Source organism: Thunnus thynnus, chromosome 1, assembly GCF_963924715.1.
Source record: "Thunnus thynnus chromosome 1, fThuThy2.1, whole genome shotgun sequence".
In the NCBI taxonomy this organism is placed as follows: domain Eukaryota; kingdom Metazoa; phylum Chordata; class Actinopteri; order Scombriformes; family Scombridae; genus Thunnus; species Thunnus thynnus.
The window spans coordinates 24268731-24281475 of record NC_089517.1 but is presented as its reverse complement, the minus strand read 5'-3'; the positions used below and the strand labels follow the sequence as shown (position 1 = coordinate 24281475).

At 40.8% G+C, this 12745-nt stretch overlaps 1 protein-coding gene across 4 annotated transcripts in view; it reads right to left on the bottom strand.

The window, feature by feature from the left end:
* galnt2 (UDP-N-acetyl-alpha-D-galactosamine:polypeptide N-acetylgalactosaminyltransferase 2) overlaps positions 1–12745 on the bottom strand; it is a 59888-nt gene that overhangs the window by 32495 nt on the left and 14648 nt on the right. For 2 of the 4 annotated variants that reach the window (XM_067592165.1, XM_067592175.1), the window contains exon 2: positions 7533–7592. The exons of the other annotated variants lie outside the window; for them this stretch is intronic. In XM_067592165.1, coding sequence (XP_067448266.1) covers positions 7533–7592 — 60 coding nt within the window. The remainder of the gene's footprint in view (positions 1–7532; positions 7593–12745) is intronic. 4 annotated transcript variants of the gene reach the window in all.

The window sequence follows — 12745 nt, the reverse complement described above, 5'->3', positions numbered from 1 at the left end:
AAGGCTGTGCACACATTAACAAAAGAGAAAATATTGAGCTCCACAACGTATTCTTAAACAATTACAGACACATGACAGCCATAAGAAAACAAAGCAGTATGATGCTACATTCAAGAAAACAACTAACATTCAACCGTCATGGATTGTGTTTTAAATTTGAACTCAACACCCAGGTCTACTCCTCCTCTAAATCTGACAGGTTTGCTCTCTTGTTGTTTGCTGTTTGCTGCAGCCTATTTGATTAATGATAAATGTCATATTTTGTGTCATCTCTGCCTTCTCTACAAATTCATCATTTATTGCACAAGATGTTGAATGTCTGACACAAGTTGTTTTCTTTTTTTTACTTCAGTTCTTGAAGTTCATTGGCCATGCTCTTCCTTTTGACAGCTTTTGATTTGCTTTCTTTTCCTTTTCTCTTGTCATCAAGTATCGAACTTTCCTTACTATCGAATTTTCCACCATGACTCACTTATTCGCTCCACACTGACTTGTCCATGGGACATGACCAACAGAATTCGGATCACATCCCAAAGACTTCTCCAGCCAGACTGTGCAGCAATGGTTTCATGGAGCAGCACATCAAGACTGTCAGACTTGGGTTCAAAATGAGCAAAAGCAGAAGACAGAAGACTCATGACTCATTGATGCATCCACTTGGCTTGCAGCAACCAGTGTATGAAGAGTTGTTAGAAAGGCCTTGGTCTCCTTTCTTATTTCTAGCACCTGCCTCTCTGTGATTTTGATGGCCTCTGAGCTGTCTGATGGATGTTTCTGCCACAAATCCAATATCAAGTTTGCCAACCTCCTAGTCGAGGGAAGAATTGTCAGTATTGATCAGGAGAAACTTCTGCATGTTGGTGGCTTGTTTCAGGACCATGTCCTTCATAAACCGCTCCATAAGCCCTTACAACAAACACAAGGAAGGTACAGCAATGAATGTGTTGAGGAAGGCAGCTTTTGTGCACCCACATGTAAACCGTCCAGTGATCTTGCTGTCTGGGAATATTTTCACAAACAGTGCAATAACAAAGAGAATAAAGAGTGCTATGGCCTCCACACATCTGAAGTCCCTTTCAGGGGCTGGCAGTACAGTGAGCGCCTATGGAAAGCTACGAAGCTGGAAGTTCACAGACTGTATCTCAAAGATCTCATGGGTACCCTCAATAACATGGTGAAGGCTGAGAGATCCTCTTATTTTGCTAATCTCATCTCTGTCAACGAGAAAAACCCAAAAGTCCTGTTTGATACTGTAAATCACATTGACTCTCCCAACATCCCTAAACTTCCAATCCTATCAAACAATGACTGCAATAACTTTCTCAAATATTTTATAGACAAGGTTGCCAATATCAGGGCAAACATCTCATCCATGCCCAGTCTGCTTACTAGTGGCCCCTCAAATCCAGCCATCTTGGACTCCTTTTGTCCAGTGTCCATGGAGGATATAGCAGCCCTGGTAGGACAAATGAAACCCTCCTCGTGCCCAGTAGATGTCCTACCAACCACTATGTTTTTAAAAGGTCTTTAACTGTATCGGACCCTGCATAGCCAATATTATAAACAGCTCTCTCCTATCAGGGTGTGTCCCCAGTTATCTTAAGCAGGCTATTGTTTTGCCTCTTTTGAAGAAATCAAACCTGGATCCCTCCCTGCTGGAGAACTACAGGCCCATTTCAAAATTCCCTTTCTTTTCCAAAATTTTAGAAAAGACTGTGGAGAAATAACTGGTTCAAAGACTAGAATTGCACAGGGTGTTTGATACATTTCAATCTGGTTTCCATAAACTGTACTCCACTGAAACAGCTCTCCTGAAGGTCTCAGATGACATTTTTATGGCTGTAGATGCCGGAGACTGTTCTGTTCTAGTACTATTGGACCTTAGCGCAGCATTCGATACTGTGGACCATCACATTCTGATCTGGGACTGCATTGGAGTGGTTCTCCTCATACGTCACAGATAGATCTTTGTCAGTCTCTGTAAGTGAATTTGAGTCGGACACTGCAGCTTTGTCATGCGGTGTCCCCCAGGGATTAGTCTTGGGACCCATTCTATTCTCCATATACATGCTGCCACTAGGACAAATCATCAGCAGTTTCAAGAACATCTCCTATCATATGTACGCTGATGACATCTAGTTGTACTTTTCATTTAAACCTAATGAGCTTCACAAACTCTCTGTACTTAACAATTGTTTAAATGCAATTAGGAGTTGGATGGCAAACAATTTTCTGCAGTTAAACGCAGACAAAACTGAAGTCCTGATCTTTGGCCCTGACAATCTTCAGTCAGCAATCAGGCAAAACCTTGGTGCCTTATCTTCATCCTTTCGGTCTTGCCTGCGCAATCTTGGTGTAATTTTCAACCAATCCATGAGTTTTGAAGCGCATGTTAAGGCGCTAACTAAATCATGTTTCTTTCACCTGAGAAACATAGCCAAACTCCGGTCTGTGGTATCAAGAAATGAAATGGAGATGTTAATACATGCTTTTATCTCATCACGTTTGGACTACTGTAACTCTCTTTTTACTTGTCTTAAAAAATCTTTCATACAACGCTTACAAACTGTCCAAAACGCTGCTGCTAGGCTTTTAACACAATCCAACAGATGGTCACATACAACTCCTATTTTAATCTCATTGGCTCATTCATGGCTCCTGGTAAATTTTAGAATTCATTTTAAAATTTTGGTGCTCACTTATAGAGCCCTACATGGCCAGGCTCCACAGTACATTAGTGAACTTCTGCACCCCTACACCACTAGTCGAGATCCTAGATCCTCCACCCAGGGCTTTCTAAGTGTACCTCGTACACATTTTAAGATCCGGGGGGATCATGCCTTCCAATCAGAAGCCCCTAAGCTTTGGAACACTCTTCCAACAAGCTTAAGGTCCTTGGATAATGGAGACTCCTTTAAAAAGCAGCTAAAAACCCATTTGTTCAGACAGGCATTTGGGTAGTATGTGCTATTTTATCTTAGCTTGCCCATTTTATCTGCTCTACTTGTGTATTTTATCTAGTGTCTTTGCTTTTCTTTATTCTGATTTTATTTTATTTTATTTCTTTGACTGCGAAGCACTTTGTAACTGGTGTTTGTGAAAGGTGCTATATAAATAAACTTTGCTTGCTTACTTGCTTTAAGATTTCGGATGGAAAGTCTGGCTACTAAAAACTCTTTTCATGCTCCACAACAAGACACACACCCTTCACTGACAGAAGAAACTTAAGAAACCTAAACATTAAACTATTAAAAAATGAGAGAAACACCATTTTTTCAATCAGTACCTCCTAATTTGCCTGATCATCACAGTTCCTGAAAAGCACATTATCTAAAGGGACTTTAACGGTTCCTGAACTTTGTAGTTCATGGAGTTTGTAAAACAAATGTCACATGGTCCATCACTAGAAACAAAGAGTGTTGAGTTTGCCAAAAGCTGTTGGACAAGCTGGAAAACAAAAATTAGATTGCAACCCGCCAGTTAAATCTATTATTCCCCCTAATATAATGGCATGGAAACAAAATTGGAGACATGGTTCAGTATGTATTTTGCTCAAAAATGTAAGATCTTCATCTACACAAGATTCAGTGAGAGTTTGTGCGTTCACGCTGTGACCATGTTAATGACCCTGATTCAGGCTCCCTGCAGTGATGCTGTCCTCTCTGACTCGCACTGCATGTTGTTTATCCAGGAGAAGAAAGAATCTAGAACAAGTCACATTTCCCTCCTCTTTAATCACAGCTATGTGTCCTCAGGCCCCACACACACACACACACACACACACACACACACACACACACACACACACACACACAGTTTCTTCTGGCAATGGTTCAACATGAAAGGATGAAAAGAGTGAAACGGGCTTGCTGCTGAAAAAAAAAAGAGCCATAACTGGGATGTCATTACACACAGGAGGAGAGCGAGGTTAGATGAGGAGGCAGAGGGAAGGTTTTGGCATTTGTGGTTGTTTTGTTTTGCCTCCCAGCAGAGCTCCCCAGCATTACAGTATTTAAGTTCAACCTGCTGAAACTAACTGTTTTCATGCCTCCGTGACGGCAAACGTCGGAATGAAACTGTCAAATTACATATCACTGAACTTTTCACCCCCTCCTTCCTGTTTCCCTCTAACTTCATCTCATTTTAATGCATCTCATCTCCCTCCTCTCTTCAGCTTTTTGTCATGTGGCTGCATCTCCTACCATCTCCTCTCCCCTTGCTGATACTCCCTCTGCTTCTCCTCTCTCATATTTCCCCACCAGATGCCACCTCCACGGATCATCCTAGACTTTTTACTCTCCTCTTCCTTCTTTGTCTTCCTCAGTCACCAATTTCACATTTTGAATTTTATTCAGGTGTTTTTTCCCCCCAAGATGCTGCACAGTACTACTTGCAAAATAAAAAAAATAAAAAAATCTACTGTCATGCCTGGAAGAGACCCAGTATTAACATATGCTGAAAGCTCACACATCCAAAGTCCTTTTATTAACAATATGGTCCAGTAGCTTAAAGGACTTCAAGTGAGACTATGAGGCTTTAAGTTGAAGCCTCTACAAAACAAAAAAAAGAGAGCTTTTCAGGAACTCTGTCTGATGCTGAGAATTTTTTAAATTTATCTAACTGCTCCTGCTAAATACTGCTGAAGGGAAATATTATAGCGGAACATTTTGCGCATGATTAAACTCTTGCCACGGCTGGTTGGCAAACATGTGAGAGCTGCTCTCTGTAAGAGATCAAGACAGACAGACAGAGAGAGAGAGAGAGAGAGATGGAAACTTATAAATGAAAACCAAAAGGAGTGAAAAGATGAAAAACAGTCAGCCTGTGGAGGGTTTATCCATGTTGATTAAGTCATACAAGCCTCGGAGGACCACGCCATCTTTAATCAGACATCAAATAGTGATCATACTCACTGAAGACTAGGTCTTCACCTACGATTTAAACAACACTTGAGGGGGAGTGGTCAGCAGCATGAAAACAACACTTTTCTGTGTTTTTTTCCCCAAGCTGTATGACTTTTTTTTCAGAAACGCTGAAATACATTTTTTTTTACTTTTACTTTTTAAAGCTTGAAAATCATCCATACTGCTGTCATGCATATTTCCACATGACAGACACACTATCCTGTTCCAAGGAAGAAATTCCCCCACTTACGTCCAACGGGCAAATAAAACAACATTAACGTGCACAGTCACTATGACTTTCATGCTGCTCAATCTACATTCAATAGCGCTCCAACACTGTAGTTGTAGCTCTTACTGCTCCTGGTCTCTGCAGGTCACGTCCACATTTAGTAAAAATATTCATACCAGGAATTCAAAAATATAAAACTTGACACTAAACAATAACAAGTAAAATCTGAACACTCAACAATATTTAAACAACATCACTTACTTTCTGAGCTGTTAAGAGTCCAGACTTTCAGTTTTGAAATTCCCAAGAACAATTAGGACTGATTTCTCAGGAGGAAACACATTTTGATTGTTAAAAAACAATTTGACTGGTTTACTTGCAACTCATCATGTTGTAGTGATTCGTCTCCCTTCAGAGTTAATTACATTTTTTCTATTTCACAAAGCGCCTGTTAACAGAGAGAATAATACAATCGTCACTCCATAATCTGCCCCTCTTTGTGGAACAATCTGTATCTGCTTTTCTAAAACCTAAACAAAGCTAAACAAAAGATGGCATCGACACCAGTTATACAACAGTAATTAAACTGTCAGTCTGCTGGTGTACTTTAGCAGGCAGCCTGTCGGTTTCAGTAAGATGATATTTTTTCTGCGACATTTGAAAAACTCTGCAGGATTCACTATGTCCAAATATTAGACAAGTAGAGATTAAGACAGGAGGACAGACAGATATAATAAATCTACCTGGACTTTCACACAGTTCTGCTCATGGATTTGTTCAGTCAACAAACACTGTATAAATAAAGATTTTTTTTTAAAAACCACTACGTCTCTCTGTGTCTTTGCGTCCGTCTGTCTCTCTAACATTTCATACGGCATGGCAGAGAGGGAAAGTCATCCAAAACATCACAGAACTATCAGAAGTGTGTCAGACTCGCACTCACATCGCTGCTGATACACGGCTGTGGGAAATGCCTGCTCTACTTCAAACATGTCAGGGAACTCATTAGAGAGTGTGTGACTTTAAAATAATGTCACTCCATAATAAAACCTCTATGCAAGAGAGAAAATGAAGGAGAAAGACAGAAAGAAAGCAAGGGAAAACAAAGAAGAAGAAGAGAGAGAGGGGGGTTTGTAAAAGACTTCAACCCTGAAGCTGCTTCAACTGCACTCGTTTGAGAATTCAGACGTCACTGAACAAACTGTGACAAGTCACACCAAGGTGTGTGTGTGTATATGTGTGTGTGTGTGTATGTGTGTGTGTGGGAGATAGAGAGAGAGAGAGAGAGAGAGAGAAAGAGAGAGACTGAGAGAGAGAGACTCGGGGGGTGTAAGACAGCTCAATGGAGCAATTGTGTGTGCTGGCCCCCTTCCCAAAACCCCATCTGCATCCTACACACACACACACACACACACACACACACACACACACACACACACACAGAGAAAAAAAGACATGCACAGAAAGATGCACACACATTCCCACACAGACACACACATCATCACCAACCTAAAGTCAGCGCACACCCAAACCAGAAATCTAACTGACTGTCTTCAGTTCCTGTCAGACTGAGGTGGGTGACGGCTAAATGATCTGACGTGAAGAGGAGGACCCAAGCAGCTCAAATTAAGACGTCCAATAATCGACTTTGCTCTCTCTTGCTTGCTGCCTAGATGCAAAAACAGCGAACTGGCAAACTTCAGTCAAAAATCAGTCAGGAGAGAAAAAAGTCACCCTTGCCTATCATGCCCATTGTCTTACACAAAGATTGTTTGTTAGAAAGACAAACAATTCTGTGATTTCCACCATTTTATCGTTTATTAAAGCTCTTAATAGTAAGAAGTACAAATGCACTTTCGGCGCTCAGAAAATGTCCGCAGGGTGGAACATCTTTCCCACGGGGAAAATCGAGTTTTAAGTATCTGAGCTCTCTGCATCAGTGATTCTCTGAAACTGCAGTTCAGTGACACTGGAGGGAAGTGGGCGGACTACTGACTACTGATTCAACTACATTTTAACAGCGAGAAGAAAATATTCAATTTGAGTAGAGCTGCATCTACAAATGTTTTTACTCATTTACTCTCTAAAATGTTCGAAAACAGTGAAAGATCACTTCATTAAACCTCAAAGATATTCAGTTTACAATAATATGAAACAAAACAGCAACTATTCCTCACATTTGAGATTCTGGTGAGGCTTTAGCTTTATTTATATAGCACCTTTCAAAAACAAAGTTACAAATTGCATTATATTAAAAACAGATAATGCAAGTAAATTAGATCCAAAACAAAGATACAGACAAGATAAATAGTACAACAATTACCATCTGTTAAGAAAAAGCCATAAGATAAAAGTGAGTCTTAAGAAGACATTTAAAAGATGACACTGAGTTTGCCCACCTGAGATCTCCAGGAAGGGGGCTCAACAGCTGAGGGGCTGAACATCAAAGACCCGGTCCCCTATAGTGACAAGTCAAGATTTTGAAACCATTAGCAGGGCCCTGGTGGAGGATCTCAAGCAGCGATCAGGCTCATAAGGAGTTAGCAGATCACAGATACAGACAGGAGCCTGACCATCCTGGGCTTTAAAAACAAGCAGTGAAGTCTTAAAATCAATTCTAAAGCTCACAGGTAACCAGTGAAGGGCAGCAAGGGTTTTTGTAATGTGGTCACTCCTCTTAGTACGTGTTAAAAGCCTGGCAGCAGCATTTTGTACCAACTGCAGTCTTTGGATGTTACGCCTGGTGATACCAGAATAAAGTGCACTGCAGTAATCAAGTCTGGAGGAGATAAAAACATGGATGACCTTTTCTGAGTCTGCAGAGGAAAGGAAAGAACTGATTTTGGTTAGCTGTCTCAATTGTCATTATTAGATAAGATACATTATGAGACACCCAGACTAGAGGGGAGATTGTTAATGCTGCTAGTGCTGGGGCCTGAGGGGCTAATTATAATCACTTCTGTTTTGGAGTCAGGACATAATACACGAAACATCAGTGGTACCAGGCTTTAACGGGACATACAACTGGATGTCATCCTCGTAGCAAAGGAAATCGATGCTATGTCTAGGCATCATTTGCCCCAGGGGTAGCATGTACATAGTGAATAAGAGGGGACCTAAAATAGACTCTTGGGGGACCCCACAAAAGCATTAAAGAGAAGGTCCTGTTCGACAGATAGGAGATGAACTGATCCAGAGCCACATCACTGATGCCAACATAGTATCTCAGGCAGCTTATTAAGACATTATGATCCACTGTGTCAAATGCTGAGCTGAAGTCAAGGAGATTTAAAATGGAGTACAGGCCCGTGTTGGCTACAAGCAGTAAGTCATTGGTGACCTTGACAATAGCAGTCTCAGTGCTCTGTAGGGAGCGGAAACCAGATTGAAATTTTTCAAATATTTGCTGTTTATAAAAGATCAGTTGAGTGGAGACATTTTTTTCTAAAATCTTCGATAAAAAAATGCAACTTGGAGATGGATCTAAAATTGCTTCAAACAGAGGGCTCTAGAGAGGCCTTCTTTAAAAGAGGGTAAACAGTGGCATGTTTAAAATAGGAGGGGAAAATACCAGCAGACAGACAGCAGTTAATAATGGCTAAAATATCTGGATCAACCGTCTGAAATACAGCTTTTAAAAACCAAGTAGGAATGTAGTCTGAGGGGCAGGTGGATGATTTTGAGAGTGCAATAGTACATTCCAGAGTAGACAGAGAGATTTCACTGAAGTGGGTTAATGTTGAAGGTGGGCAGGAGTTTCAATAATGATGACTGCCTCCAATAAAAATGTCCCGCGTAGCCTGGAATCCCACAATGCCTTGTCAAGCGATCACTCATGTCCCATAATGAATGGATGAATTAATTAATTAATAAAAATGAATGGGGGCAAACTTTGTACCACGTTCAGTGGGTCTTCACCGATATTTTCACCATTCATTTTAGTGTAAATTTGACCCAAACACAATCATTAACCAGTAAAATGACCGGTGTGGCCACTTTCCCGAAACATTTTCTTTAAGGTCGGCCTGTTGCCCAGGACGACCAACCTGCCTGTTCATCTGTCTCCCTGCCTGTCAGCGATGGTTCAACAGACACAATAAACAGAGCTCAGGTTCATGGTGTTGTGGTGTCCGTTACATCTATTGTTGTAGCACTGTAGTTATCCTTTGAAAAACACACACACACACAGGTCTTTTTATGTTCAGTGAGAAGGGTCAGAGACAGGACCTTCTGTGTTTCTGTCTGGGAGTGCAGGAGGACACGAGAGAGCATCAAAAGCGATAGATAAAAAGTGAGAAAGAATGCCAAAAAGAAAAAGAAAACTGGAGAACACAGTTGATTCACAGCTGTTGACAGAAGCAGTGAAGAGATCTGTGGGGGTGAAAAACAAGACAGGAGACGACACCTGTTACATTTTCCTCACTGTTATGATGTAAAACTATCCAAACTATGTCTTTTATCTCTCTACCTGAATTTAAAGATGATCCTTTATGCTGTATGAGAGTCAAAACACCCCAATCTGGAGGCATTATACAATCACAAACTTACAATCATCCGTCTGAAAACAAAAATGTTAAATTTCAATTCCTGGAAGGTTTAAAAAAAAAAAAAACGCCAGATTTTCATGTGGCAGTAATGATTATTCAGCATTGTGAAAGCTGCTTATTCCCCCGCTGTTAGACGGCGGGAGTTTGAGAATTAATTTGAACAAATGACTCTTGATAATGGGCAAGTTCAGATTCAATTTTCGGAAAAGAGGGAAGGCGCTGCTGGAGACACTGAAAGAGGGAATGCGAAAACAAGACGGGGCGAGTGGGAGAAGAGGAGGGTGAATGATGAAGAAGGGAGGGAGATGGAGTGAAGTGCTGAATCATCTGAGTGTGTCAGCAGAGGGAAAAAAGTAGGTCAGGGTGGTGGGGTGCACAGAGTGGGGATGTTAAAATCCCCAATTCAGTCATACAAAGTCTTTCATCAACCACTTGCTTCCTCTCTTTTCTTTCCCTACACCCCCCTTCCTCCCTGCCTTCTTTGATGCCCTCCTCCCTCCTCCTCCTCCTCCTCCTCCTCCTCCCTGCTCACAGTAAATGATTGTCCCCTCCTTGACCACAGCGGTAGTTTGTGATTACTACGACCAAAAAAATAGTTCCTCCTTGCTTTAAGACAATCTGCATGTTGGGAGGTGCTTTCGTTACATTGTTTAATACATGAAAATGATGGTGATTTGTGAAAACTGCAGCTCCTGGTGATTTTTTTTAGAGAGGATATGATGAAGAATATTGGGAGAGACGTTAGACTGAAAAGGGCAGAAAGAACTAAACTGCAAATAGATTTGGCAAGATTGATTAATTTACAGTAAGACCCCCAAAAACAAGGTTGAGGTCATGAATGTTACGGTACTGATAGCCACTGAAATGTTACCTCATATCATAGGAGTCTGTGTGTGTGTGTGTGTGTGTGTGTGTGTGTGTGTGTGTGTGTGTGTGTGTGTGTGTATATGGAGACAGTTTGGTTGGAACAACAAAATGCTGTAAGTCTATAAATGTTTTCTTTCCCATAAAAGGAGAAAAGTTTTCTGTAAGGCAGCAGGAGAAGGTGTGTTTTCATGGTTTCATGTATGGATGTGAGCAGTAGTGGTGAGTAATGCGTGTATGTTGCTATGTGTGTGTTTGTTTAGGCTGAACTACAGCCAAGATTTCTACAGTCTCCGTCAGTTTTCTTTACCCCGACCTACGTTGCCCCATGTGTGTGTGCTGCATAAAAACGTTATGTTTGTAAGACCAAACACAGAAATGTGCATGCATAACCTTTGCTCTAGATTTGAAAAACCCAGTGTTCATATTATTCCTTGTTAAACATCTGTTTTTGTTAAATTAAGCACATATGTACAAGCCTGATTCCAACTCCCACTGCAGTGTATTAATGGATGTCGACAAACTCCTGTTTGAACATAAACCAGACCTGTTCTGTCTTTGGCCTGGCACCAGTAACATCCTCTAAAAATGCCAATGCAGCCTTTCTGCCATTACACAATGGTATAGATTGTGAGCCTGTTGGCAGGTCAAGTCTGAAATCCGCTGGTTTTATTCCAACATTAACACACAATGTGGATGATGAAATGTAAGCATATTTATTCATGCTACAGAGTCATGAGTCGTATGTGTAGTAATAGAGATGTGAAGTGGATAGAGCCATTTCAGGCTTTCCTGGTTCCACAAGTAAAAGTCTCATTAATTTCTACTTAATATTAATAACAATATCTTTAATTTCTCCTTAATATGTCCATGCATTCTTCCGGTAGAAAGTGTTACGTGATTCACAGTTGGAGCAATTCTACTGCAGGTAGAAGCAAAAAAAAACTTAGAACTTAAAACACAGTACTTTTGAATTCTGGTCAGTTTTGGATAGATTCACCAAGTATGGCGCTGCATATTGTTCCCAACTGCAACAATGAAGCATTTTGAATTAATTAACGCTCTGTTTTGCACTTCTGATGGGTTTCTTCTCCATAGCAACCGCGCCTGAGGCTACTGTAGTAATTAGAACCATCCACCACGCAAAACTAACGAAGTTGAAATAATTTAAACTGTTAGTCAAGAGCATAAACCTATATGATCGTTATAATATCCAGGTGAGTCTCGTGTCTGTATGTTAAGTAACATTGAGGTTAGAGGTGAGAGGAGATCTAAACACAGCATCTACAAACCTGTTATATGATGTCCTGAAAAGATTAAGACTCAAAATACCATCAACCAAAGTCCCTCTTGGATGTTAGCCATCTTTTCACCACATTAGGCTGCTGGAGTTTGTACTCAAGCAACACCAGACTCATCTAAGTTTGTGGTGTAAAGCCAATCTTTCTGACTAGTGACCCGTTAAAATGAAGCCATGTTTCATAACAAAAAGCAAAGATTAGAAAAAAGATACACCTACTTTTGTGGAGCAGAAACATATTTTTCTGCTTGCCAACCCTGTTTCTCATTTGATCACTCCTCAGTTTCATCTTTTGACCTCTTGTTGGGGTCTTGACCCTCAGGTTGGGAACCACTCATGTTCCCTCTTCATATACGTTTTTGTGCGACAAGAGCTGCGTACATCTGGTCTCGATGGGTCCTCTTTGATGTGAGTGTGGATCCGTTTGTATGCATGCGTGTGTGCGTTATAGCACACGCTGAGATCACGTCATGAACTCAGCTTACAAAATGTTAAAACACATCATGTTGGACAGGCAAGGTTACAGACAAGGAGCAGATGTAAGACTTTTAAATGAACGCTAATTACACACTCCAACTCTTGTTCTGTAACTTTTCTGGCACACGAAGGAGATTTTTTTTTTTGTAATGGGATACAGGCCCTTTGAAACAAATTACTACTCTCATCATGCAGCTCTCCCTGAGGAAAGGCATACGTCTCATTTTGAGTTATGACCTGTTGTTAAAGTAACTAGACAATGACATATTACAGACCGTTATCAAGACGTTTTTATGAACAGTTTAGGGGTGTGGACTGTTTTCAGGGGGTGTTTTTCACAGTTTGGTTCATTTATCATGAATAATTGGCCCTGAAGCATTTTAAAGGCTATGAGAAGAGTCCTCATCATAACATTACATCAGTG